Source organism: Drosophila sechellia, chromosome 2R (genome assembly GCF_004382195.2).
Source record: "Drosophila sechellia strain sech25 chromosome 2R, ASM438219v1, whole genome shotgun sequence".
Lineage (NCBI taxonomy): Eukaryota > Metazoa > Arthropoda > Insecta > Diptera > Drosophilidae > Drosophila > Drosophila sechellia.
In genome coordinates, this window is record NC_045950.1 from 9,991,750 (window position 1) to 10,017,870 (window position 26,121).

At 48.0% G+C, this 26,121-nt stretch overlaps 1 protein-coding gene across 40 annotated transcripts in view; it reads right to left on the reverse strand.

Moving 5' to 3' along the window:
• LOC6609065 (microtubule-actin cross-linking factor 1) overlaps nt 1–26,121 on the reverse strand; it is a 67,583-nt gene that overhangs the window by 9,966 nt on the left and 31,496 nt on the right. For 14 of the 40 annotated variants that reach the window (XR_004361266.1, XM_032714519.1, XM_032714518.1 and 11 more), the window contains 7 exons: nt 25,282–25,503; nt 20,660–20,790; nt 9,891–20,382; nt 8,206–8,352; nt 666–8,143; nt 547–558; nt 52–277 (listed from right to left, as the gene is read on the reverse strand). Coding sequence is in view for 38 of the 40 variants with exons in the window: in XM_032714519.1 (XP_032570410.1) it covers nt 52–277; nt 547–558; nt 666–8,143; nt 8,206–8,352; nt 9,891–20,382; nt 20,660–20,790; nt 25,282–25,503 (18,708 nt within the window). In the remaining 2 variants the exon portion in view is untranslated. Of the gene's footprint in view, nt 1–51; nt 278–546; nt 559–665; nt 8,144–8,205; nt 8,353–9,890; nt 20,383–20,659; nt 20,791–20,930; nt 21,129–23,381; nt 23,486–25,281; nt 25,504–26,121 lie in introns of those variants that run through there. The other 26 variants (XR_004361268.1, XM_032714534.1, XM_032714535.1 and 23 more) reach the window with 8 other exon arrangements.

Here is a 26,121-nt window from a genome sequence, read left to right on the forward strand (position 1 = left end):
AAGTTAAAACGATTTGGTTTTCTTACCAGAATTAAATATATATCTACGTACCGGCTTAAGTTGGTCCAGCGTGCTGTCGGTCTTGTTGATCCAGACCAGTAGCTCATTGAGGGCATGCTGGAATTGACCCAAGTGCAGCAGAGCGTGCTCCAGTTGCTTCTGGCGCTCGACCATGCCACGGAGTAGGGCCTCCCAGCGGCGATTGACCACAGACAGGGGTTCGCGGATCGATGCCGCTTGCTCGGGTGAAGTGCGTTCCGTTAGTTCCACAGCTTGTCTGTAAGTTGCAATTAACAATTAGCAGAAGAATTTACAAAACCTGCAGTTTAACATAAGCAAGCGCAAAAACAATAAATGGCAAGTGTTTTTTTTTGTTTTGACATTGCATGCAACTGGATAAACTGTGGCAATCAAAAAACATGCTCGGCTCAACTTTGTTCAAAGATCCCGAAGATCTTAAATCATTGCAGTTGCAAGCACTTAAATGTAATCAATATTCACAACAACAACACACGAACGAACTAGACTTTTTTGAAACTATCTTGCCTTTTGAGACCTCTGCCAATTCGCAAGTTGAGATAGACACCACGGCAATGGAACATTAGATTTTTAAATTTAAATAGTTTCGATTGAATAAGTATATATATATATATAGAAGGTCTTACCTGTTTAATGCTTCTACTTCAACCATATGCGGATCGACTTCATCCTTGAACGACTTGAGTTGTTCAATCTGTCGCTTGACGGCATCAATGTCCGAACCCACGGCTCCCAGATGGGCAAACTTTTCCTCGGCCTTGGTCAAGAACTTGAGGAGGTTCTGCAGTGTCTCGTGGAACTCCATGGCCTTCTCCATTGCATCGATGAGGTTCTCCTCGCGCTTGGCATACAGCGCCGTGATGTTGTCCCACGCGTTGTCCAAGTCCTCGATGTGCTTCTTGACCTCTGGCTTGTCGGGCTCGCCGCACATGTTCATCAGGTTGCTGCCGTGACGTCGCACCTGCTCGACCTCTGGTTTGGTCTGGTCGATCTCGTGGCGGATCTCCTGCAGCGCCACCTGTTGCTTCTTGATGTCCTGGGGCTGGGCCGCTGGTGGCTCTTGGCAAGATAGTGTCTCTTCTAGATCCTTTAAGGTCTTCATCACACTGTTCAGTTGCTTCCAGAAGGGTTCGGCTACGCTTAGGATGTCGTCCAACGAATTTCCGCGCTTCTTGGTGGCGTTCTGCACATCGTTCCAGAGGTTGTTCAGCTTCTCCAGCTTGGCCTTAATGTCACGCACAGCTGGATCAGCTTTGTTGCCAGCCTTAGCGATAACATCGTTGGCCGCACGCTGCACAGCACTGAAAGCATCTTGTCGCTTGTCCAGATCGTCCATCAACGCATCATTATCCTCGATCTGCTCACGAATCTTCTGCGGAAGAGCGGACAGGGGATCTAATTGATTGACCTGATCCACGGTGTTGGCCAGAGCACGCAGCATGCCCTCCAACTTGTCGGAGAACTGGCTGGATTCCTGCAGAGCACTCTCGAGCGCCTGCTGTCGTTCACGGAGTTCCAAGCGGAGTGCAGCATAGCGGGCATTGTCCGTGTCCAAAATCTCGTTGATCTTAGCACCATCATCATCGGCCACCAATGCACCCAAAGCCTCACCAGTCTTGTTCAGTTTGTCTAGCAGTGGCTTATGTTCCGCGATGGATTGCAGAAGACGTTCGTTCTTGTCCTGCTGCAGAGTGATCTGGTCAGGACGCAAAGCCGGCATGCTCAATCGCGAGATCTGCTGCTCCATGTCATCCAACCAGGCGGTGAGTCCCTGATGGGAATCGGCGAAATGCTCCGACAGGGGCAGAGCCTGTTCCAGGATGCCCAGACGCTCGCTGCACAATTGAGCAACAGTGTCGACGATCTCCTTTAGATCATCCAATTTCTCACGAAGAGTGGCGGTGTTCTCGCTCTGTGGGGACTCACGAAGCACCTTCTTGGAGGCCGCCGTAACATCTCGTACACGTCCCTTCTGACTGGAAATGTCGTCGTTGATGGAACGATGCTCCTGCAATTGGGCACGCACCAACTTGGGCTCCATGGCAGGAAGATCGGCTTCGCGAAGAGTTGTGTCCATTTCGCGGAACCACTCAAGCAGTTCATCAATGTCACCTGTCACTTCCTTGGCGCGCTGGTTGCTCAGGTGGAGACGCTCCGCCTTGCGTTGGATTTGCTCCACAATGGAATCAAAGCGACGGTTGTCTCGGGTCACAATGCTCTCAATGGTGGCAGCACCTTCTCCCGGAGAAAGCTGACACAGCTGGGGTCCCACTTGATTGATGCTGTCCAGAATAGGACGCATATCAGCCAATTCACCCTCCAGCCGAAGCACATCAGCTTGACGCGGCTCGCTGGGAGCAAGCGCAGCTTCGGCACTTTGCATCCATTCCACTAAACGGTTGTGAGCTTCATGGAATTGCTGCACCAATGGCAGTGCATTCTGTGCACTCTTCAGCAGATCTCCACCACGGTTGGTCAAGTCGCCATAGCGACGTTGCAGGGAGTCTAACTTGTCCTTCAGTTGGATAGCTTCATCGTTGGAAATGTGCTTCATCAGCTCGGCTCCGGATTCCACAGTAGATTCCACATTCGAAGCGTGACCGGCAATGTTCTCGTTTAGCTCCAGCAGATGATCCATCTGTTCCAGCAGCTTTTCAGCGTACACGGGAACGGACTTGAAACGCTTCAGCTCCGCTTCCATACTTTCCATCCAGGCCACCAGATCCTGATAACTCAAGACCAAGTGACGCAATCCTTGGCGTGATTCGGCTAGCAGAGCTCCAATGTTGTCGCTGGCATCCACCAATCCTGTGTACCGCTCAGTCACACCGCGCACCTTCTCGCCCAGATTAACGGCTTCCTCGTCGCTAACCAAATGCATCAGCTGGGCGGCGACATCGGCAAGATCGGAAAAGTCGGGCTTCTTTCCCAAGATTTCATCGTGTAGACGGTCGTGTTCGCGGATACGCTGCTGGATCTTCTCTTCGTCAGTAGGTATCAGTTCCATTGCCTTTACAGATCGCTCCGTGTTGTCCAGCCAGAGTTCCAATGGACTGATCTTGTCATGGAATCGCTTAGCCACCTCCATGGCTTCCTCAAGATCCAACTCACGTTGTTCGGCTCCGTCGGTCAGGGCATCGAATCGCTTCATCAAATCGTTCAACTGTTTCTCAATGGAGGCACGTTCACCGGGTTCACAGTGATTGGCAACTTCCTTGCCGAGGTTGGCCAGAGATCCCATGGAGTTTTGACGATCCAAAAGCATTTTCTTGAGGAACTTTTGCTCCTGCAGCTGTGCCTTTACCACCTTATAATCGGAGCTAGGCGGTTTCTGATTAGCCACCATTTCCTCGGTGTCGCTGAGCCACTTGGATAAACCGGCCAACGCCTCCTGGAATTTTCCAGATTGCAGCAGAGCCACATCCAAACGGCGATCACGCTCGTTCATTCGCTCCTTCAAATCGTTCCAGCGGTCGTTTAGCTTTTCCAGATCCTTCTCAATGGCCGTGGTGGAAACACCACTGCCAGCCGAACGCACTAGGTCTCTGCCAGCAACGTTTACCTTGTCCACATTGATGGCCAGTGGTTCTACCTTGCGCTCCCTGAAGTTACGGAAGTCCTCTTGCTGGCGGCGAATCTGATCCAACTCCGAACCCACGGGCTTCATGCGCTTGAACTCATCGCTCACGTCTTGAATGTCATCCAGAGTTTGAGATTGATTGTCGTAGAATTCGCGAAGCGCTTTCAGAGTGGAATGAAGATTATCCTCGTGATCGCGAACTCGGTTGTCCAAACGACCCAACGTCTTTCGCAGCGTGGAGATTTGCTCACGGGTCTGGGTGGTGTCTGCAGCGAATCCTGCATCTACCAAAACATCAGCGGCGCGTTCTGCATCTTCCAAACGTCCCACAAGGCGATCCAATTTGTTCTGGATCTTGCCAACATCGTCGATTTGCACTTGCACAATCTTGATTTCGCGGCCGGGCGGTGAAAGCTTTTCAATCTCTGTCTCCAGGTCGTTCAGATCAATGCCCAAACTCTTCATTTGTTCGTTGAATTGGGACACTGCGGTGGCTGCAGATTGCAGTTCTCCGCAGCGATCATCCAGGCGACCCTGTAGCTCGGACATGCGGTCGGCCAGACCATCGACTTCACTGGTCAAATGGTCAGCATCTCCGCCAGCAGCCCTAGCCTCAGCACTGATATCCTTTGCCAGAGCCTTAAGTGACTGCAAAGGCTTGCTCAAGTTAGTGAGCTCTTCGCGTATGGCCTTAACACGCTCCAAAAGTTTGGGATCCTTGGCAGCTCCACCGAGGGCATCGTGTGCCGCAAGTCGATCCTCGCAGCGACCTAAAGAATGATCCAGGTTTCGCAGCTCATCATTAAAATCGCCCAAACGACGCGAGCAGTTTTCAATTTCATGAGCACGGGCAATCAGATCATTGTTGAGTCTCTCCCAACGATCACGGATGTCCTGAAGCTCTGCCTTAATGGGTTCCTTATCGATGTCGCAGCTGGTGAGGAATGTCTCTCCCAATCCCTTGGTGTTTTCGAATTCTCCGGAATGCTTCCAAACCTCACTACGGAAGGTCTGCAGATCACGCAGACGCGTCTCCAGCTTTGCCTTGAACAACAAGCCGGGTGTAAGATCAGCCAACTTATCCTCCGCGGTACGCAGCCAGGCCAGGAAAGTCTCCGAAGTTTGAGAGTACTTCTTGCAGTGCTCCATGCACGTCTGCAGTCGGGTGTGGCGATCGACGGCTTCACGGCGCAATTTCTCCCACTGCTGCTGGATGCGATCCAAATCACGCTTAACTCCGCGATCCTGCTGGCGATCGGTTAGATCCTTGCCCTTGTTGATTAGCATAATAACCTCATGCTCACGGGCCATTACCTCACGATAGATCGGCTCATGGGTGTCGATCTGGTGCTGAAGTGTTGGCTTGTGCGCAGAGACCAGAAGCCTGTCGGTCAGGTTGGAGAGCTCTCCGCCCAACCAACCAAGAGTCTTTGAGCAATTCTCGGCAAAGTGGCGGCCATCCCGGAGGGAAGCCTCTGTTTCTGCCTTCTTGGTATCCAGTTTCTTCTGGAGGGCCAAATACTGTTTCTCCAGAGCTGCGACACGAGAGTTGACATCAGCGCGCGAGGCGGGATCACCCAGAATGTTACACAGAGTGGCGGCGGATTGCTCCACATCGGCTAACAGCGGTCGTTGACCCTCAAGCTGGCGCTCCAGGTTCTCGATTTTGCGGAGATTCTCCTGGTGATCGCCATCCGTGGGCAAAGTATCCAGATTATCGCTAATGTTCTGCAGAGCCTCACGCAAACGATTGACAGCAGCATCGAACTCCTTGGAGCTGTCAGCCGCACCGCCCAAACTGTTGGCACGGTCGTCTAGCTTTCCAACTAGATCATCCCACTTGCCCAGAATGTCCTTCAATTTAATTTCGACGGCCTGGGCATCGGGTGTGCCGGCCAAATGGTCGACAACATCGTGTCCGAGCTCCTGGAAATGCTTCAGTTGGGGTTGCTGGGTGCGGAATTCCTCGCGAAGCACTTGCACCTGCTGCACCTGGCTCTGAACCATACGGGGATCGGAAGAGATGGGTCCCAGCACAGTTAACATACGTTCCTTACTGTCCAGCCAGCTCTTCAGATTTCCATGGGTGTCCAAAAAGTCACGTAGCTTCTCGGAGAATGCAATGCGATTCTTGCAGATGTCGTTGAGATTCTTCCACTTCTCTTGGATGCTATCATTCTCCTGGCGCAATTGTTCGGCGCCGGGCACATCTGACTTGCGGCGGAGGATATCCTTCACCTGAGCCTTGGTGGTGTCAAGAAGACTCTGCTTCTCGTACATGTCTTCGAGGATCTTGCGCGCCTGCTTAATGCAGCGCTCGGCCTCGTCCTTGTTTGATACGGACTCCTTAGGCAATTGACGTTGAATGCGGTCCAGGAACTGAGCTAGTCCCTTTAGATTCTCGTACTGCTTGCGAAGCTCCTCGCTCAGGTTATCCAGCTCATGCTGGCGGTCATTGAGGCGCACTCCAATCAGCCCATAGCGATTGTTGATCTCGCTCAGCTGCTGCTGCACCGGAGATAGCTCAGACAGCTGGAAACCATCCTGGGAGGATCTGCGGCTACCGAATCCACTGGAACCAGTCGATAGTGGCGACAGGATGCCTCCCTTGGTGGGGCTGGGGCTTCTAGCGTCTCCGGACATGCGGCGCAACGGACTGGCCCGCTTAATCGGACTATAAGTGGAGCGTTTGCGGGCCGGACTCTCTGGACGGATCAGCGCATCGTACTGTGCTCCAATATCGTTAATTTTGTCAATAGTTGGTGCATAGTCGCGGTAATCCTTGCATATGGGCTTCAGCTCGTCGTGCTGCTGCTTAATTCTGTCCAGATCGATTGCTACCGGCGGAAGGCCGTTAACTCGCGCTTCAGTGCTGGCCAGCCAAGAGAGGACCTGATCCTTCAGTCCCTCGTAGGCCAGTTGTTGTTCGGCCTTTTGCTTGGACAGCTTGGCGCGCTCATCGATGCTGATGTTAATGTTGCGCCACTGAGATTCCAGTGCCTTAATGCGATCGCGCAAAACTCCAGTATCGGTGACATCTCGCAGGCTGATTAGATCCTTGCCACTGCGCACGCAATCCTCAAACTGCGGAGCCAATTGGTCCTTGTCACGCGACAGTTCGTTCATGCGGCGAGCCAACTCTTCAGTTGAAAGCAGGCTTGTCTCGCGGCTATCTAGAGCCTCCTGTAGGCTGGCCATACGCTGCTCCACGGTGCTGATTTCATCCAGATACCGGCTTAATCGGTTGTAAACGTCATCTAAGAATTCACCACGTTTGTTGGCCTTCTCGTAGAGCTTCTCGAACTTGACGGTCACATCGTTTAGATTCGATTCCACCTTCTTGGCAATGCGGGCATTCGATGCGCTGGCAAGCAGATGTTTGGCCGAGACTTGAACGCTGTCGATGCTGGCCTGGTGAGATTGAAGATCGGCTAGCAGGACCTTGTGCTCGCGGATCTGCTCCTGCAGACGCTCCTTGATAAGCGAGGCGGGTCGCAGATTCATCTTGAACTTATCCTCGGCCTGGTTAACCCATCCCACAAGACTGTCCAAGGCATCCTGCACGCCCTGCGATTGAACCAAAGTCTTGTCCAGAGTTGTGCAGTGCTCGCCCAGATTATCCAGCAGCTGCTGGTAGTTGTTCTTCAGATCGGCAATAGGCAGTTCCAACTGATTGATCTCCATGGGACTGAGTTGGCCACCAAGGCTGCGCAGCAGATTATCAAGAGCCTGCTGTGCATTGTCCACCAAACGACCACTAGAAAGCAGCTCATTGTGTAAAGCCTTGGCTTCGTTCATCTGATCCTGCACTCCCTTAGGATCGCCGGCAATCGGTTCAGAGATAATGCGCGACACACGCGGATGCACACTCCTCATCCACTCGTTGGCCTTGTCCAATGCATCCTGGTACTCACGCTGGCGTCCACCCAAACCGGAGACACGATCTTGCAGAGCATTCACACGGTTCAACAGATCCTTGTACTGCGCCGAGACCAGCGATACCTCTTGGCGAATGGGACTCTCGGCACTGGACATTGGCTCAACATGAGGCAAGCGTTCGGGCAGTGAAGTACGGAAGTCGTTCAGTATGGCCAAGAACTCCTTGCTCTCGTCCACAAACTTCTGTGCAGCCATTGTGATGAATCGCAGATCGGCCTGGTGACCAATCACATCGCTGACAAACTCACGAACCGAATCGGCCTGAGAGGGCAGACGGGTCAGGTCGGACAGGGAACGTTCCTTGTCCTCCAAAGTGCGTCGGGCGACTTGCAACCAATCGGAGAATACATCCAATTCGCTGCGCAGTTTGGTGAGCTCATCTCGACCTGCTTCCAGGCGCCGTAGCAAACGCATGGTGCGATCGTTGACACGATCCACACGCGAACGCAACTCCCGGCCGGAGTTCTCCAGAGTGGTCACTTCGGGGGCAGACAAAACATCACCACCGGTGAGCACGATCTGACGGATTTGCTCCAAACAAGTGGCTACTGGTCGCTGCTGAGACTCGATCTCATCCTTGATTTGCTGTTTAAACAAGGAATATATTGTTTTTAATTTTGCAAAGTATATTAATCAAGAGTACCAACCTTGAGGGCATTAATCTGGTTGCGCAACTCATCGATCTTTTCACGAGGTCCGCCGACACTTGAGATTTTCTGTTCCACAGTGGTGACCCATTTCAACAGATCGTTGACATTCTCTTCGCACATGTTGAACTTCTCGAATACTGCTTGCTATATATGTGACATATTATGGGTGGGGGAGGGCAAAGCAAACAAATTATTAGAAAACCGGTAAGAAAAGAAATGACTTCTTAGCTCGATACGGGTCGCTATAAAGGGATTCATATAGAGATTTCATAGATATCGTATATATGTCAATAGATAAATGGAACACAAAATATATATAAAACACAAACATAGCTGGAAGAAACACATTTGTTTGTTGAAGAGATTGCAAAGCAAAGACTTGGGCAAAGCGGTTGTATAACAAGCATTAAGATACAATGAAGTATATAGGCAGTTAACATAAACCAAAGCAATAATATAGACATACAATCACCAAGGTTCACTACTTTGGGTAACGAGCACTACTGGGGACTAGCAACTACGAGTTGTTTTACTTTTAGTATGCACTAACTACGGTTTAATGGATTTGTTTTTTTTTTGTTTGTGGTTTGGTTTCGTTTTGTTGGATTTTTATATTGGTTAGTGTTAATTGTGGTTTGGGTTTGTTTTTCAAATTAAAACTGCAAACGAAATAATATGTAAAAAATATTTATATATGTATGCTGAAAATAGGTAGAAAATTGGTATTTAAACAAGATTTAAAAAATAATAACTAAAGCCTGGGCTATTGGGGCTGAAAAAGGATATGTAACCTTACTCCAAAACTAAGAGCTAAATAGAGACTAGTGAATTGTGGGGTATTCTCGGGAAAATCCCACTAACTCAGTCAGATCAGTTTTTAACCGCATATTAGAGTCAGTTAAAAATTGATCCGATCCTACGTAATATACTGCCTGGGATACAATTGGATATAGGGAAAAGAAATAACAAGAAATAGATGAGTGCGAGTTCGAATGAAGAGAGATTCGTATGCTAGTGTTATAGACAAATCGATAGAATATTGAGTATATAGAGTATTGCATATGGTGTCCTATTGCCGACGTCATTTATGCGGAGGAGTATGAGACATAACGCATTGCTCTTCGGCTTGATAAAGCGCGATCGATGAAGTACGATAATTATGGATGCATGTTTGTTGGATATGATCTGTGATGTACTTGCTGACTCTGATTGCATTATTTGTGGCTGCTGTCGCTTGAGAACTTAAAGCGATCTCAGCGAAAAATACGATATATAGAACATAAAACTGAATGCCATGCGCTGCAATATAAGAGATTTGCAAAATAATAATAAATATGATTTGCAAAGTAAATTTGCAGAATGATTCTTATTTTTTTTTCACTGTGGAAAGCTCACATCTTGGTTAGTCTGATGATATAGAATTTGAGGTTAAGGTAGAGACAGAGATAGACAGAAAGAAATAGAAAGACAGCGCGCTGATCAAAATGTCTCAAAAATAATCGAAATCAATATCGATAGTACAATACCAAACATGCCACGAACAAAGCTTTTAATTTAGAATTAGAATAATTTTGCTGTAATTTCTTGCAGTAATTCAGTAATTTCTTGCATTCGCAATTCCGGTTTCGAGATCGGTGTTGATAGAAATTGAAAGAGTACACCTCAAGTGATCTGAGACTTACCCTCTGTTCTGCCGGCAGGAGCAGACCCTTCTCGGCGGCCTTCACTAGGTCGATGTTGTTCTTCGGCTCATTGGCGTCGGTCAGGCGTCCCTCGGAGGCATCGATTAGCCCACTGCTAATGGCAGCCGTCAGTGGGACAATGACCCCAGTGCTGGGGTCACGCACCACTGTCGACGATGGATCGACCAGACCTGAGCCAATGGCCTCGGCCAGCGTGAACTTGCGGCGCCGGATGATGTCTGGATGCATTTGGAAGGGATCAACTAGGCAGCCATTGGTTGGGTTGTACAAATTAAAGGTGATGGCTTCTAGCAAACCGAATGAGCGCTTAGGCGTGCAGATCAGGCCACTTTCGTAGGCCTCTTGCAGGGTGCAGAGCTTCGAGGTCTGGGTGTTGAGCACGTTCGCCTTGTTGGCATCCATTAGGCCCTTTCGGAAGGCCTCTGGCAATCGGACCAGCTTGGCCTTGGCCAAGTCCTTGACTAGGGCCGAGTCGGGATCCACCACACCCGCACTGGCGGCCTCCTTAAGCGTGTATACCTTGGGCGTTTCGATGACAGTCAGCGAATCGTTTGCGCTATCGTCGCTGGCTGATGCCGCTGGTGCGGATCCAGGTACACTCGCTGGCACATAGGTCAGCAGTCCGGTCTGCAAGTCCAGACACTTGGACTCGGCCGCCTGGTCAAAGGTGACCGGTTCACGTACGTAAACTATTAAAGTGGGATTGAAGGCAAAGTACAGTGCCTTTGGATCCACGAGTGTGCGCTTGGTGGTGTCCACGAGACCGCGTTCCACGGCTACCGAGTAAGGCAGGAACTTAAAGCTATCGAAATCGCGAACGAGCGCGGTCTTGGGATCGATTATGTTGTAACGAATGGCCTCCTCGAGAGACATTTCACGCGGTTTGCTAATCACAACGCTCACGGGTGTTTGATTTAGTAGTTCGACGCTATCCTGGCGACGCACCACATCATTGCGATCGGTTAGTGGTCGAGTAATGGTGACCAGGATTCCGCGCGAGAGTGCCACGTCGTAGTTATAAGCTGACTTAGACTTGGGATCAAATACTCTACCCTTGGACACATCAATATCACCATTCTCAATAGCTTCTGTCAACGATAACTCCTTACCAGTAAGCTGGTTTTTAAATACGGTAGTCGCGGGGTCTATGAAACCCGAATGGATGGTCTCGATTAGGTCTAGATATTCACCCGTTGTTGGATCGCAGAATTTGCCTGTTTCGGGGCGATAAAGTTGTTGGCGCAACACGAGTTCAAGGCTGAGGAGGCGACGATTGGAAACAATTAAACCCTTGGCCCTAGCCGCCTGGAGATCCAATTGTTCGTTGCCCAGATTGTAACAACCCCTAGAGTCATCAACTAACTGCTCCTTGATAGCATTGCCCAACCGAAGGTACTTGCCGGTCTCGTGGTGTTTGACTAGGCTGGATGACAGGCTAACTACATCCTCCACGCAAGCTTCGTTGAGATTAAGCTTGCGATTTGTGACTGGATGCAGAACCTTACGTGTGGATGGGTCATAGAAGCCCATCGACAATAGTTCGTACAGACCAAAACCGGCATTCTCAATGTCCACAATGAGACCCAGGCTTAGGGCCTCGCCCAGAGGAACAAACGAATTGCTTCCCGGCTCCCGGAAGACACCTTCCCTTCTATTAATGATGCCATTCCTACAGGTCTCGCTCAGAGTGTACATCTGTTCTGTCTGCTCATCGAAGTAGCAGGGCAGGTGAGGATTAACCACGAAACTGCGCATGCTTTCGAGTAATGTAATCTGGCGACCAGTTCTGGGATCGCTTAGCTTTCCGGTCTTGTCGTCGAATAGTCCCTGATGAATTGCTCGCTGGATGCTGATGGGCGCATTGACATCCATTAGGATTCCAATATCAAAGGCGTGCTTAAGGGTCATTGTCTGGTTGTTATACAGTAGCTTCGAATTTTGGGCATCGATAATACCAGTGTCTTTAGCGTGCGTAAGGTTCAGCTGCTTGTACAGACCAGTCTTGAAGTCTCTGATCTGCACACTATGCTCGTCCAGTAAATTCGTGTTTAAGGCCTCGGCAAAGTTCAGCTTCTCGCCCGACTTGGGATCGACAAAGTGTCCATCCACCTCGTCGTAGACATTCTTCACCACAGCCTCAATAAGACGAAGAGGCTTCTTGGCTTCGACCAAAATACCTCGATCAAATGCTTCCTTAAAGTCAATCGGGTGATCATCGGCATCCCTCACCGTACCATGCTTACTGTCCACGATTCCAGTCTCGGTGGCCACCCCAAATGGAATGATCTGTCCCGAACCCACATTGACGACCGTCGAATCGGGATCGAGGATGCCCCTACGAATGGCACGTTCAGTTGTGAGCTTCTCGCGGGTCACCGTGTTGCTAAATTGACCAGTCTTGGGGTCGTAAAGACCGCGGTAGACAGCATCGGGCAAGCTGCGCTTTCGCTTGGGCGGGATGAGAATGCGATTCTCCAGGGCTTCGTGGAGGGACAGTTTGGTAGAAGCATATGGGTTAATCACATATCCCTCAATCGGATCAAGATAACCCTTGGCGATAGCTTCTGTAATGGAAATAATAGACTCTGTCTTGGGGTCAAGCAACACAAGCTCTTCAGGATTAATGAGCTTTTGGGCAATGGCGGTCTTCAGGTCCAACTGCTTGTCGTCGATGGTGAACTTTGCTGTCGAAGGATCGTAAAGACCACGCAGCAGACAATCGACCAGGGAAAGCGGCTTTTTCGTGCTTATAAGGTAGCCCTTTACGAAAGCCTCGTCGAGACTAATGTTGGGCGAGCTTAGTGTTCCGCGAACAGTGTCCAGAAGACCCACCTTGGCCGCCTCCTTACCCGGCAAAATCTTATCATGATCGACATCCTTGACTAAAGTCGTTTCTAGTTCCACAAAGCCCATTTCAATGGCCTGCTGAAGAAGAATCTCCTCGCCGGTGACAGGATTAAGAACCTTGCCCGTGCTGGGCGTGTAGTATTCGCGCTGAAGCAACTCTGGCAGGCTCCAGGTGACGTTGTCGGTTTTCAGCAAACGCTGTTGTACACCTACATCGAAAGGCACCAGAGTGTTGTTCTTGTTGTCTTTGATTTGACCCGTGGCGGGCAGCACCAAATCATCTTCGATAGCGCAATCCAGCTTGACTTCCTTCTTTGTGACAGTATCCACAATCAATGAGATCTTCGGGTCAACTAAACCAATTTCAATCGACTTCTGAACATCGACCTGGTTTTGACTCTCTGAGTCGAAGAGTTTTCCCGTCTCGGGGTCGTAGAGACCTTTGCGTACGGCAGCCTCCAGGGAAATGGGTTTGCGTGCACCGGGCACTAGGAAGCCCAGCTGGAAGGCCAGCTCCATGGGAATCTCTTTGAGCGTCTGAATGTCTATCACTGTGCCCGCCTGCATGTCTACCACCCCCAACTCAATTGCCATACGCAGTGGAATCACCTCGCCGCTGACTGGGTCGCGCACCGATATCGACTGAATGTCCAGCTTGCCACAGTTGATGGCCTCAACAATGGAGCAAACCCGACCATCGTCAAGCACCACCTGTCCTGTCTGTGTGTCAATTGTCACGTTCTCGATGCCCGATGGCTTTTGCTCTTCGGGATTGGCTCGGATAATCCATTGGCGGTCAACGCACTCAAAGAATGGGATTTTCTTGCCTGTCTTCGGATCCACCATGTGACCTGTATGCCTGTCCAGAAGTGGGCGCTCCAAGGCTGCTGTAAGAGTCTCGTATTTGCCGGTACTAAAGTTCTTCACCAAAATAGTTTCCGGGTTAAAAACATTCATGTCAAATACCAGCGTATGGAAGGATATCTTCTGGCCAGTAATGGGATCAATAAAGTATTGATTCTCAGGATCGTAGATGTTGAGTTCGCACAGATTTTGAGGCGTCAGTTCTGTGTCTGCGTCTACCAGGTAAGACACCTGCTGCAGAACAATTAGTTTGTCGTCGATGATCTGTACTTCGTCCATTGGGCTCAGCTGCTCCTCCTTGAGTAGCGTGGAAACGGTCTGCGACTGCTGTTCTCCATCTACGATCACCTGGCACTCGTCGGGGCTAATCAACTTTTGGGAGATGGCATCGCCAATGGCCAGTGTCCTGGGCACTTCTCGCTTCACAGAGCTCTCAACCAATTCAGCAGGCAGTTTAACTACGTCCCGAGCTTCATCATCGGGAGTGCCCTCACTGGTGGATGTCGTTGTGGTGGTAGTCGTAGTGGTGACTTTGGTAACTAATGTAGCAGTGCTGGTGGTAACTATCTCTGTTGGTAGTTCTCCCACTGTCTCGGTCACAACTTGTGTTGTGGAAGGGTCTGGCTTAATTGTCTTTTCTGTGGTTAGGGCATCTACCAAAGCCTTGCCCGCAAGAACTGGTGCTCCTACAATGGCCAGAGCGCCCAGCTTGGCAGCATCCTTCACATTCTGCAAAATTTTGCTGCCACTTTCCGCTGGCTGAGTGCCCTTCTCCTGCTCAATGAAATCAACAAGAGATTGATGTTTGTCCGAAGTTGAATCCGGTTGAACAATTTGCTCAAGATCACTCGGTTGATGAAGTTTTCCTTCATCAACAATTGTTGTCTTGGTGGTAACAGTCACTGTTGTTTCTCTTGTGCTTACTGGCTCGGTTGGAATAGTTTCCACCGGCTTCGGCTCCGTCGTTTTCTTTTCGGTGTCTACAATTTCTTCCGGCTTCTTTTGTTCATCATTGGTTTTCTGCTCAATCTCTGTAGGTTCAGCTGGGGATGAAGACACAGGTTCATTCAAAGGCGTCTCCTTTACTGTGGCTGTATTCTCTTGGGGCAGGGTTTCCTCGGTTGAAGATATGGTTGTAGTGATAGTTGTTGTTGTTACAGTAGTTTCCGTGATCGTCGGCTCTTCGACAGTGACAACTCTTTCTTCAAGCACTATTTCATTGGTAGGCTCAGTCCTGGTGATATCTTCGCTCGTCTCATTCACCTTAATAGGTTCATGGACAGTTGGTTCCTTAACTTGGACATCTACAATGTTCTCAGATTTACTGACCTCAGTTACTCCCTCGACTATCGGCTGTTCATCGACTGTTTTTACCGTTGTGGTAATAGTTGTGATAGTTTGGGAACTTGTAACGGGCTCTTTAATTTCGGTTTTAATTTCAGTGATCTTGGTCTCCTCCACTTGATCAACAAATGGAGCCAGTGGTGCTGTGAAGGGGGGCTCAATATCAGAAATCTCCTCCTTTTTAGCGGTTCTGGGCATTGGCTCTGGCTTTGAGGTAGGTTCAGATGATTGTTCGTTTTGACTGGTTGGTACAGGAGATGGTTCCTTTTGTGTGATTTGTGCTGGCTCGGTAGTGTTCTCCTTGTAATCCGGCTCAGGAGTTGGATCTTTTTTAACAGATTCAACGAATTCTGCATTTTGGGCTGGCTCGGGAGTTAGTTCCTTTTGAGCAGGCTTGGGAGATGTCTCCGTTTCAGCTGGCCTGGAACTTGTGTCTTTCGTAACCACTGGATCCTTCTTTGCTGACTCCTCGGAAGCTGGTTCTTGTAATATCTTTTCTGGTACTGTATCTGTTTCATTGGAAGTCACGGTGGTTATGGTTTCAGTTATTTTAGATACCTCTGTTTTATCTTCTGGCACCTTACTGGGCTTAACCACCACTGTATCCTCCTTAACTGTGGTCGAGACATCCTCTACCACAACTGGCTCCAGATTTCCGGTCTCCGTCGTTGTACTTGATGTAGTAATTGTTGTTACTGTTGTGGTGGTCAAAGTGCTTGTTGATTCAACTTCCAAGGGCAGATTGCTTTCCTGTGGCAGCGTATCGGGCTTATCCTGCTGTTTTTCGTTGGCAATAAAGTTGGCAGTCGTAGAGCTGATGAAATTCTCCGTTTCACTGAGGAGATTATCCACCTCACTCGGCACTTGTTGCGGCTGTAGCTCTTTACGGCGCTCCTGTTCAATGAAGCTGGTTTGAGGTTCCTTAGGTTTTTCAGTGGTCTTGGCATCTTCCGTGGGAGATTTCACAGATTTGATAAGACTTTTAACGCCACTTACGATGGCGCCTCCGGCCAGTACAGGAGCTGCGATTACGCCCAATGCACCCAATTTGGCGGCATCTTTTACATTTTGCAACGTCTTCGATGGCTCCTTGCTGCCCTTTGTAGCGATTTCACTTACACTTGGAACGGATGTGTCCTTGGTGGATTGCGTCGTGCTGACCACTTGCATCTCTTGCTTGCGGGTATCCGAACTAACCACCACTGTCTGGGTGCGCTCTTCCACAACAACAGTTTGATCGCCACTGGTAACAACGGCGCCAATCGATTCCGGACTTTCGCCGGCCGCTGCTTTTGTCTCCCGAGTTGTGGATTCTTCGCGCAGAATTCCCAGCTCCTTAGCTTCCTCCAAGCTGCACACCTCGCCAGTGTTAACGTTCTGCACTTCATTGTTAGAAATGAGGACGTAGCCTTGCATAAGCTCAATGGTTTTAGTAGTTACCGTGTGCACCGCACGCACCGTCTCCATGATCTCCGTTTTGGGAATGGGTTTTTGGGTAATCACAAAATCTGAGAGATTCTTTACCACCAGAACACCATTTTCCATAGCTTGTCGTAGAGGTATACGTTCACCAGTGAACGGTACAGTCAGTGTTTGGGCAGCTACATCGATGAGATCTCGCTCCATGGCAGTGACCACCTCGATTGCATCTGGCTTGGGAGAGTAGGGAATGGACATGATAAAGTTTTCCTCGATGGCTTGCTTGATTGGAAGTGCTTTCTTTGTACTTGGATGCAGAACAACTCGCTTGGACGGTTCCACAAGGCTCTTTTCCACAGCAACAGGGAATATCATACCCACCGGCGGAATTTCCACCTTCGATTTTTGCTGATCGTAACTAGCATCAAAAAGTTTCGCTTCAATGGCTTCAGTAATGTTGAGTGTCTTGTTTTTATAGCTGAATGTGGAATCATCGGCATTAATAATGCCCTTAGTGATCGCTTCCTCTAGGGTGCATTTTTCGGGCTTTTGCAGTTTTGAATGCGGATCCAAGACCTCACATACTATGGCCTCATGGATGCTCAGGGGATAACCACTCTCCGGATGGACAATAGTCTGAGTTTGTGGATCAATTAATCCCTGGTCTGCCAGACGCGGCACCGATAAGCTCTTGGCCAACGGCATGAGAATATGGTTAGTCTGCTCGGAATCAATAATCTTCTGTTCCACTGCTTGCCTCAAATTTAAGACTCTATTGTTTTGGGGATCGATCACCTGACCACGTCGTCCATCAATTAGACCGGTGTTCAGCGCCTCAGTTATGTTAACCACCTCTCCTTTGGGATTAGTGAAGTTACTGGTGTTTTCAAGTATTTCACAGGTCTCCTCGTCGATGATTCCCTTTCGTAAAGCATCCTTCGGCTTGAGAATGACCTTGCGCATTCTTTGGAGGACTACAACTTTGTCCTCGACCGTTGACGGTTCACTGTCAAAGGACCTTCCGCGATGCAACTGATCCCGGGAGACAATGCCTCGCTCGTATGCCACCTCCACTGGAATTTGCTCACCAGTTCGTGGATCTGTGACGAAACGTACAGTTCTCAGGGCTCCTTCGGCGGCAACCAATGGAGCACCTACCACACTCAATAGTCCCAGTTTAGTTGCTGTGATCAAGTCCACCGGCTGACCCTCAGAATCAAGAATAGTGGCTGTCTTTGGATCGTAAATAGATCGCGCTATCGCCTCGGTTACGGAAATGGGTTGCTTGGTTGTCGGATCCACAATTTTGATTAGGTGCTCGTCAACCAGACCCTGACGGGCGGCATCGAAGATATTTTCAGTCTCTCCAGTCTGCGTGAAGATTACCAGGGCAGTGGAAGGATCATAGATGGCGCCCGGCGCAATTTGCAGAGGCTCTGGAGAGGCGAGCTCTCGTTGGCAGGTGAGCACCTCGACAAACTTGGGCGGGGCATCCTTCAGGGGCGTGGAAACCTCCAACACATCCGGAATGTTGTTTACTTTAGTGATGCGAAGAATTGTCTTTTGGTTGGCGCCTCTCGTAGTCGGGACAGTTTCCAGAATGATCTTACCCTCGTCAATGGCACTGCGCATGCCCTGCACCTGTTTCCGGCTATTCGTATAGTTGCCATAACTGTCCAAGATATCACGCTCAAAGGCTGACTGCACGGAGATCTTGTCGCCAGTGCTGGGATCAATTACGGAGAGCGATAGATTGTTAATAATCTGCTTGTTGATGCACTCCTCAAAGTTAACTAATCGATCTGTGCCCTGTACATGGAATACTCCCGTATCTGGATTAAACAGGCGCTGCTCAATGGCGTCCTTTAGTCGCCATCCTCCTGGGGGCAGCTCCATGATCTGACGCTCCGTTACGTTTTGTTCGATATAGCTGGACTTTTCCATGTTAATAAATTCGGAGACCACACGATGCGGCTTTACTAGTTCCTGGGAAATGGGAATCTCCACCGACTTCTCGACGTACTTGGTGTGCTGTGTGTTTAGCTTGATGGGCTCTGCTTCCGGAATGATTTGCTTGGTCACAATGGTAATAGTGGATTTTGTTTTTTTCCTATTTGTTGGCTCCGGAACTGTTTGATTGCTATCAGGAACTAACAAGCCATAGTTGAGGGCCTGCTGCACTGAGTAAATATTGCCCGTTTTGGGATCTTTGAAGAGTTGCCTCTCCTCGTCAATGAAACCTTGACGCACTGCCTCTGTAAAGGTAAGCAACACGCTGTCGACTGGCTCCTGGGAACCAGCCCTGATTGTCACATAACGATTGATCGTCCGCGTCACCGTTTCCGTGGTCAAAGTGATATTGAGCAAACTACTTAGTAGGAGAGCACCCTCGGGAGTGATAAACTTCCGCTCGATGGCGGTGTCCAGGGGCACTGTCTCCGCGGTCTTGGGATCCAAAAGATAACCAGTCTTCGGGTCAATCAGATTGTGATAGACCAAATCAAAGACGCTAAGCTCCTTACCACTGGCATTCTGAACACCAATGCCACGGCTAAACATCTCGTACACCTCCTGGCGCACCAGTCCCTCACTAACAGCCACCTCGAGTGGCACCAGACTATCCCTACCTGTCTCTAAGGCAAAGCCCGTGCTCTTGCGACGCAGAAGATCGCGCGAGAGGGCCACATTAAAGCTTACATAGTCATTGCTCCTCAGATCCTTGAACCCGTCAATATCGAAGATCGAACGCTGCGTCACCGAGCTAATCAGACCGCGTTCCACCGCCTCCGGAATGCTGATCAGCTCACCGGTCATAAAGTCGCGGTACTTGCACTCGGCCGGCAACACAATGCCGTCGGCAATGGCCTCCTGAAGGGTGACCAATTCACCCTTACGTTTGGTGATGCACTTGAGCAAATTACCGTCCAGTACACCGGCCTCGATGGCCTGCATAATGCTCAACTTTTCGCGGCGCATGGGACTCGTGATCTGGGCCTGTTTATCGAGCAGGTTCAGATCGCAGATGTCCTTTAGCGTGTACGGTTTCACGATCAACTGACGGTTGCGCGCCTCTGCGAAGGTTAACTTCTCCTTGGTCACCTCGTTCACGTACCGACCCGTTTTGGCATTGAGTACGCCCGACTGCAGTGCCTCCTGCAGTGTGATCTTCGTATCGCGTTTCGCGTCCACCACTTCGCGCACACTCGCGTCTATTAGTTGATTGGCAATGGCCGAATCCAGTCGGAACTTGTCGCCGGAGTTGCGATCCGCTATCCAGCCGGCGCCATCGACCAGGCCATGCGCAATCGCATCGCTCAGGCACAGCGCATTCGACTTGATTGTCACCGACTCGTGCCGGATGAGGTAGCCACGCTCGTAGGCCTCCGCCAGGCTGATCGTCTGTCCGGATTTAACGCGATACAGGCCGGTCTTGGTGTCCACACTCCCCGCAGTAATGGCATCGGCAATGTTGCGTGGATTCTCGGGAGAGCCCAGCTCTCCGGAGGTTGGCTCTACGGTGACCGTGTTGTTTACCTTGATCCGCTTCTCGGCCGTCTCGTAACCGGATTCCGCTTCGCTAATCTCGCGCTGAATAACCTCCAGGAGCGACAGCTCCCGTCCGCTGGCATCTCGGCCGGCACCGGGCTCAAGCAATTGCTTTGCCAGTTGCAAATCGATCAGTCCTTGGTCGGCAGCTTGTTCCAGCGTGATACGGCGATCACCCACTAGCATCTCGCCGGTGCGCACGTCCAGAATGCGAAGCTGGATGGCTTCTCCGATGGTCAGTACGCGACCCGTACGCGGATCGCGTATTCCGGCTATATCCAGCACGGAATGGCCACCCAGCTGTTGAGAGCGCTTGAGCGTTCGGATTTCGTTGAATTGGATCTGCGATTGAGGCAGGCTAGCAGTGCTAACCTCCTGACTAGCGGCGTCCAAGCCATCGCTACTGTAGACGCTCTTCGTAGAGCTTTTCGTTGTCTTCGTTGAGCTGATTCTGAAAGGATTCGATTGGAATTTTATTATTTAATTTAAACACAAATTTAGAGAAGAAATAAAGTGGATTAAATAAAGGAATGTATGACCAGAAATATAAATAGGGGGTTATTCATAGTTCTATAACTTTGTCAAAATTTGTAATAGTTCTTATCGCATAACATGAAACTGTTGATTTAAATGAAACATTTTTTGATTTCGGAATGCAGTAAAATTCTTTCTTTCTGGAGAATAATATCCACTTCCTATATATTATATACTTAGATACATTTACTTACTGTGTGGTGCTGTAGGTAGTGGTGTAGAGATCCTCCTGACGCGCAGCGTAGCCATCGCCAGTTGGCACGCTGCCCGCACTGAAGTCAACCCTAAAGGTCTTGAGCGGTTTCTGTAGACTCTCAGCGTATTGCTAAATGCCAAAATGAAAGCAATTTCGGTTAGTAAAAGTTAACAACTGGGCAACTGGCAAGTTAAACTCGGTTCGTTGAAATCTTTGCGAGGGGATACAACTGGGCGGCAGGGTATGGGGGAGGATAGATGAAGTATTACCTGAAACTCGAACGCAAAGTCGTAGTCACTTTCTTCTGCCACTTGGACAGTCGTGGTTTGGGTTTTGGATTTGGTTTTAGTCGCCTTGCGACCCGATCTATGCTGAGGCATGTCTAAGGCTTTCGTTTGGTTCAGTTCGACAAAGTCATAGTCAGCAATTGGTATTTGTTTCGTTGACTTAGGGGCTTCTTGAATGCACTGCGCGAGATTTAATTGTGACAAAAGCAATTAGAAATTTACGAGTCAAGATTTGTTTCCAGACGCGTCACTATGAAGTTGCCGTGGAGTCTCAAACTTTTTTTGGTGGAATGTTTATGGCATGCGTGAGCGTGATTTGATATGGCCGTATGATAAAGTCACCGGCGATAAAGCAACTAAAAATACTTCCAATATTGTCAAAAGACATGAACACTACAATTGTACGGTAGCCGTCACTGGACTTTTTAGTATTAATCGGCCCTTGAAACCGTCCTATACTACTCTGTTTGTTGATTCGCTTAATTCATTCACTAGATTCAGTTCTTTCAGTCGCACACAAGGATACATTTTTATCAGCCGCGCACCGACGAACACAAATCACACGAAGCACATATGTATAGTTAAGTGAAAACAAAAAAAAAAAAGGAAAAAACGCACACAAAAAGCAATCTCAAAGGCTTTATGAAAATAGAAATGACGCTATATGACGGAGAAGGCCTCAATCGCTCTGCAAATATGTAGTGCAAACTCTCTCAAGAGGTCCCAACCATAATAAATAGGGTAAGTGATTACCCGGAAAGAGTTGGGGATCCGGAGTGCGTCTTATCGAAGGGATCTGGTAATTTAATTTTTATCTTTATTGACCATTTGCCAGAGAGAGTGGATTCAATGGCAAATGACTGACATATGGCTGCAGGTCGTAGCCCCAACTTGAAATTGCATTGACGTCATACATACATCTTTGCAAAAGAGGGCTGCAAATGAAGTCATTGAATGGCGAATCTACAAAGTGATCAACGACTTATGATTTGCATTTTCAAAATAAACAACTAATCTGCTGTTGCTGCTGCTGATTTTCAAGGTTGCCCTAGAGTTGGTAAAAGCAACAAATAAATTATAATTAACAAAACACACACCGACACACATTTGGACAGTTAATATACGAGTACGAGAACAATGATGTCATCAGAGTGGCGAATATTTGATTATAAATGAAACTGAAACAAGTTTGTCGAGCGCCCGCAAAACGAACAACTAAAGCTGAACTAAAGCACAAAATAATGCCCTATGAATCTGCGTTTCATAAGCGAGCAGATTAAACAGATTCTTGGCCCTAATCGGCTGAGATGCGCTTGACACTGATAACATGACTAATACGCCACGTTGTGCCGGCTTTAAATGGGGGTAAGAGAGCACAGACGAGAGAGGAAAAGCTCCAACGAGAGCGTGCAGCATGCAGCCGCCTGCAATTGGACCTCGCCTTTGTGGCACTATGAAAATAGGCGCCTCCCTTGTGCTTCAGTGGAGGCATAGACCCCAAAACGCTCGCTTTCATTCCTGATTTATCGTTAGAATGGCGCTAAAAAAATATATATATGCAACGAAGTATATATAGAAGGCATACGAAGGCATCTAGTTTAATCGATAAAATCAAAGGGAAAGTGCATACAAGCTGGGCGAACTAACAAATACTCTTCCACCGGCATTCCGGGTGGCATTTCCTGGTAAACCGATCGCTCAATTCCAAGCACCACATCAGCTCTGATGGATTGCACCTCATAGATTAGATAAGCGCCAGCCCTGACACTCCCGCGATCCTCTTGTTGATAGGAAGTCATAATTCACGCTAGTCAGCTAGTAATCGAGCGGGAGAATAGTTTCCACAGTTTTTCGGGCTTCCCATTTTAAGTGCAGCAGTTTATGGTTTTATGCAACCTATAATGACCCTAAACTCGCTGACTCACTACGAAATTTAAGTCATAGATTTTCATTTTCTCGTTTTTTATTTTTTTTTGTGTGTGCGCTTTCATTAACACCAAAACAGACGGCCGAAAATATCAACATTCCGATTCTTGCGACATGTTCAAGGCTATATTAATAATGTATTTCTTTTATTTTCGTTTTCACACTCTTCTGTTTGCGTTTCGGTTATATTTGAGTTGTTGCAAAGCACTCGACGAGTGACTTCATTTCGGGCTATAATAGAACTCTTTGCGGCACAAATTCAAACGTCGAGGGGTCGATGGCGGCAGCGAATTTAAATTTCTTCTAACAAAATAAAAGCGAACCAATGCGACACGGTTCGCATTTAATTGAAATTTAAGGCACCAAGACAACGACACGGACACACTTTCTATCCGGCCGTATATGTGACATCATGTCTGCCCATGCGGCGTATGAGCAATGTTCTCTATTTGAGTTTTGGGAAGTTATTGGCCCTGTTAGTTATCACAACTATTCACTCATAATTACACGCTCGATTCGAATTCAAATTCCATAGACTTTGGTTGCCAACAAAAACCGGAGGTTTTAAAGGTTTTGGCCTTTGTTAAATTTCGTTCACCGGCAGCAAGTCGGCACACACAGCGGATACGCGACGTTACACAACCACGTCGCTTTCGGTACTGAATGGAGCAGCGCCACTCTGAGAATCAATTGGCCAAGTGGAGAGCGAGAGCGAGCTTTTTTTGAGATTCAGAGAGACAATTGCCATTGGGAGAGAGAGAGAGCTTACAAATGCCGGCTAGTTTTCGGTGAGCATTGCCCAGCTGTTGCGCCAAAACATTATAAACAATCCATTTACAATGGCAAGGCCTGAAATGAGGGGAATTGGCGATGGGAGGGGAAGGGAAGGGAGGTCGCTGCTGGAGTTGGCTCCAAATTAAAGTCGAAAACAATACACGGAAGTCGAGAACAAAGTATCAGAAGAACAGATCAAACCAGTTTGTGCCGCCATCTAACCTTCTAAATAACTTATTTCGCTTTTCAGTCTAGTTAAGCCAGCGGAGCTTCAGCGCCCGCCCTGCTATGCATATCAAGTTGGCTTGAAGGCGAAGTGGTAATGGAGCAGTTATGATGTCACTCCAACACTCGAGGCGAAGGCAACACCTCCGAAAAGCCTCAATAGATCCCAAAACAACAAATTCGGATTACTTTGAAATGGATCAACTACATAGAAAGGAATTGAGGCTAAAGATGTTCAATTCTACAATGATGGAACTTATATCTTATTTTTTAATCTTTTGATACTTTTTAAATCAGAAATATATCTTTGAATTACCTAGAATATTTTTCTTTTCTCACAGTAGTATTAATTATGATATTTATTACAGCATTAGCCTCAAAAGTTGATTGAACTCATGTTTACACCATGTCCGGCGATCTGAACTGCATTTAAACAATTTGGTAATTGTCTTCTAAATATTTGCTAACAAATATTTTCGTATTTTTGCGGTTGGTTAATAATATTCCTAATTGAATTTCTGAAGATGGAGCGGCTAGGAAATAAACAAATCCCAAACCAGTTGAGCAAAAATAGTCAAAATAAGGGGGGAACTGGAATTCAAAAAAATAAAAGAAAAGTTGACAGATGGCGACAAAGACGTTGATGACGTTCCCTGGCATTGAATTTCGAGTATATACGAATCCATACGAATGCTGGGCCTCATTAATATTTATAGAATTCGGCGTCGTCATTATTAATTTCGAATCTGTCTCCAATTTGCCTAATTGGCCAGGCACATGACAATGTCTATCGTTTTTGTTACTCTTTCTATTGAAACTCCCCTCACATAATGCAATATTTATAAATAAATTTGATACATTAAACAAATTACTGCATCAGTTGACAGCGGCGATCAACGACGGTCACGATGGCAGAAAAAGTTAAATAGTTTAAATTTTTATAGATTAATCAAGTTGTGATTTATAGCGGCAAGCCATTGACGGAATGTTTGGTCAATTCGCCATTTGATGTGATGTCATTATGTGGCTGCTTCTGCCGTCGTCAGTGTGCACCGATTCTGAAGGTTAATTCAATAATATACCAACCGCCGGGCATTCGGAGCGTTAACAGATACAATAATACAGATACAGATAGACACAGGCACAGATGAAGGAGGGGGAGATACAATGATACCACAGAGAAGTAGACGTACGTATTTGCATTTGAAAACTCGGTTTGACTTGTAGAAAACGAAAGCGTAAAAACTCGTTTGCTGAACTTGAACCCCGCTTTGCGATTACGAAACAATTGAATACTTCGAGCCTAACCCCAGCTAACGAGGTAGACAAATGAAGCGAAAAATATACCCTGACGTCACCACCTCGCAAAGATCCTTTCAATGGGGAAAGGGTCACCGGGATTACTCACCAGACCATCGCTGCCATTGACTTCGATTGCAGTTTTCAGACGCTGCGACAGTTGTTCCAGCAATCTGTCGTACTTCGTGTTCAGGTTGTCCAGACGTTGGCTGTAATACTGTGTGGCGCCCGGATCGCTATCCGCCGGCCGGAGATCCCGGCGAGGTGGCGAGAACGACGGACGCGCCTCGACCAGCCAGTCCACGAAGCGTAGGCATTTGCTATCGTAGATCTAACTCCCGGAATTCAAGGTCCCACGTTGACATTGTTGTTCGATTGGTTGGTTGTTGGTTGGTTAATTTCGGTTAAATGTTAGTAATTTTGTGTGTTAAACAAATTTGGTTTATTTTTCAGGAGGCAGGGAAAGAAGGGGGGCTTGTTGATATATTTAGTGCTTTTTATTTTATTGATTAATCAATACGAAATTACTTTTTGGTAAAATTGCTTTTTAATTAGTTTGTTTTGTAAGTTTGGTTGGTTTCTTGTTTGGTTGTTTGTTTGTGTGTTTAAATTTGTTTGTCAGGCTGTTTCTGTTCCACCCAAGTGTTATTGACGCACCTTTTACCCGCAAGATAACTAAGAATTGCAGCTTACAGTCCGGTAATTGGTTTAAAAAGCATTAAATATATTGGAGATTCGGTAGAGAAATAGCTAAGAGGTGTGTTTAGGTCTATTCCTTGCGTAAAAGTAGGGATTTCAATGTTCGTTCGAAATATTCACAATCACTCGACACACTCATACGTAAAGTGCTGGCACTTGGCCACCAACTGACCTATCGCAACCCAACATTGACTAGACCCAGTCAGTCCATCGAATCGTATGACAAGCGATCGAATTTCAGATTTCTGGA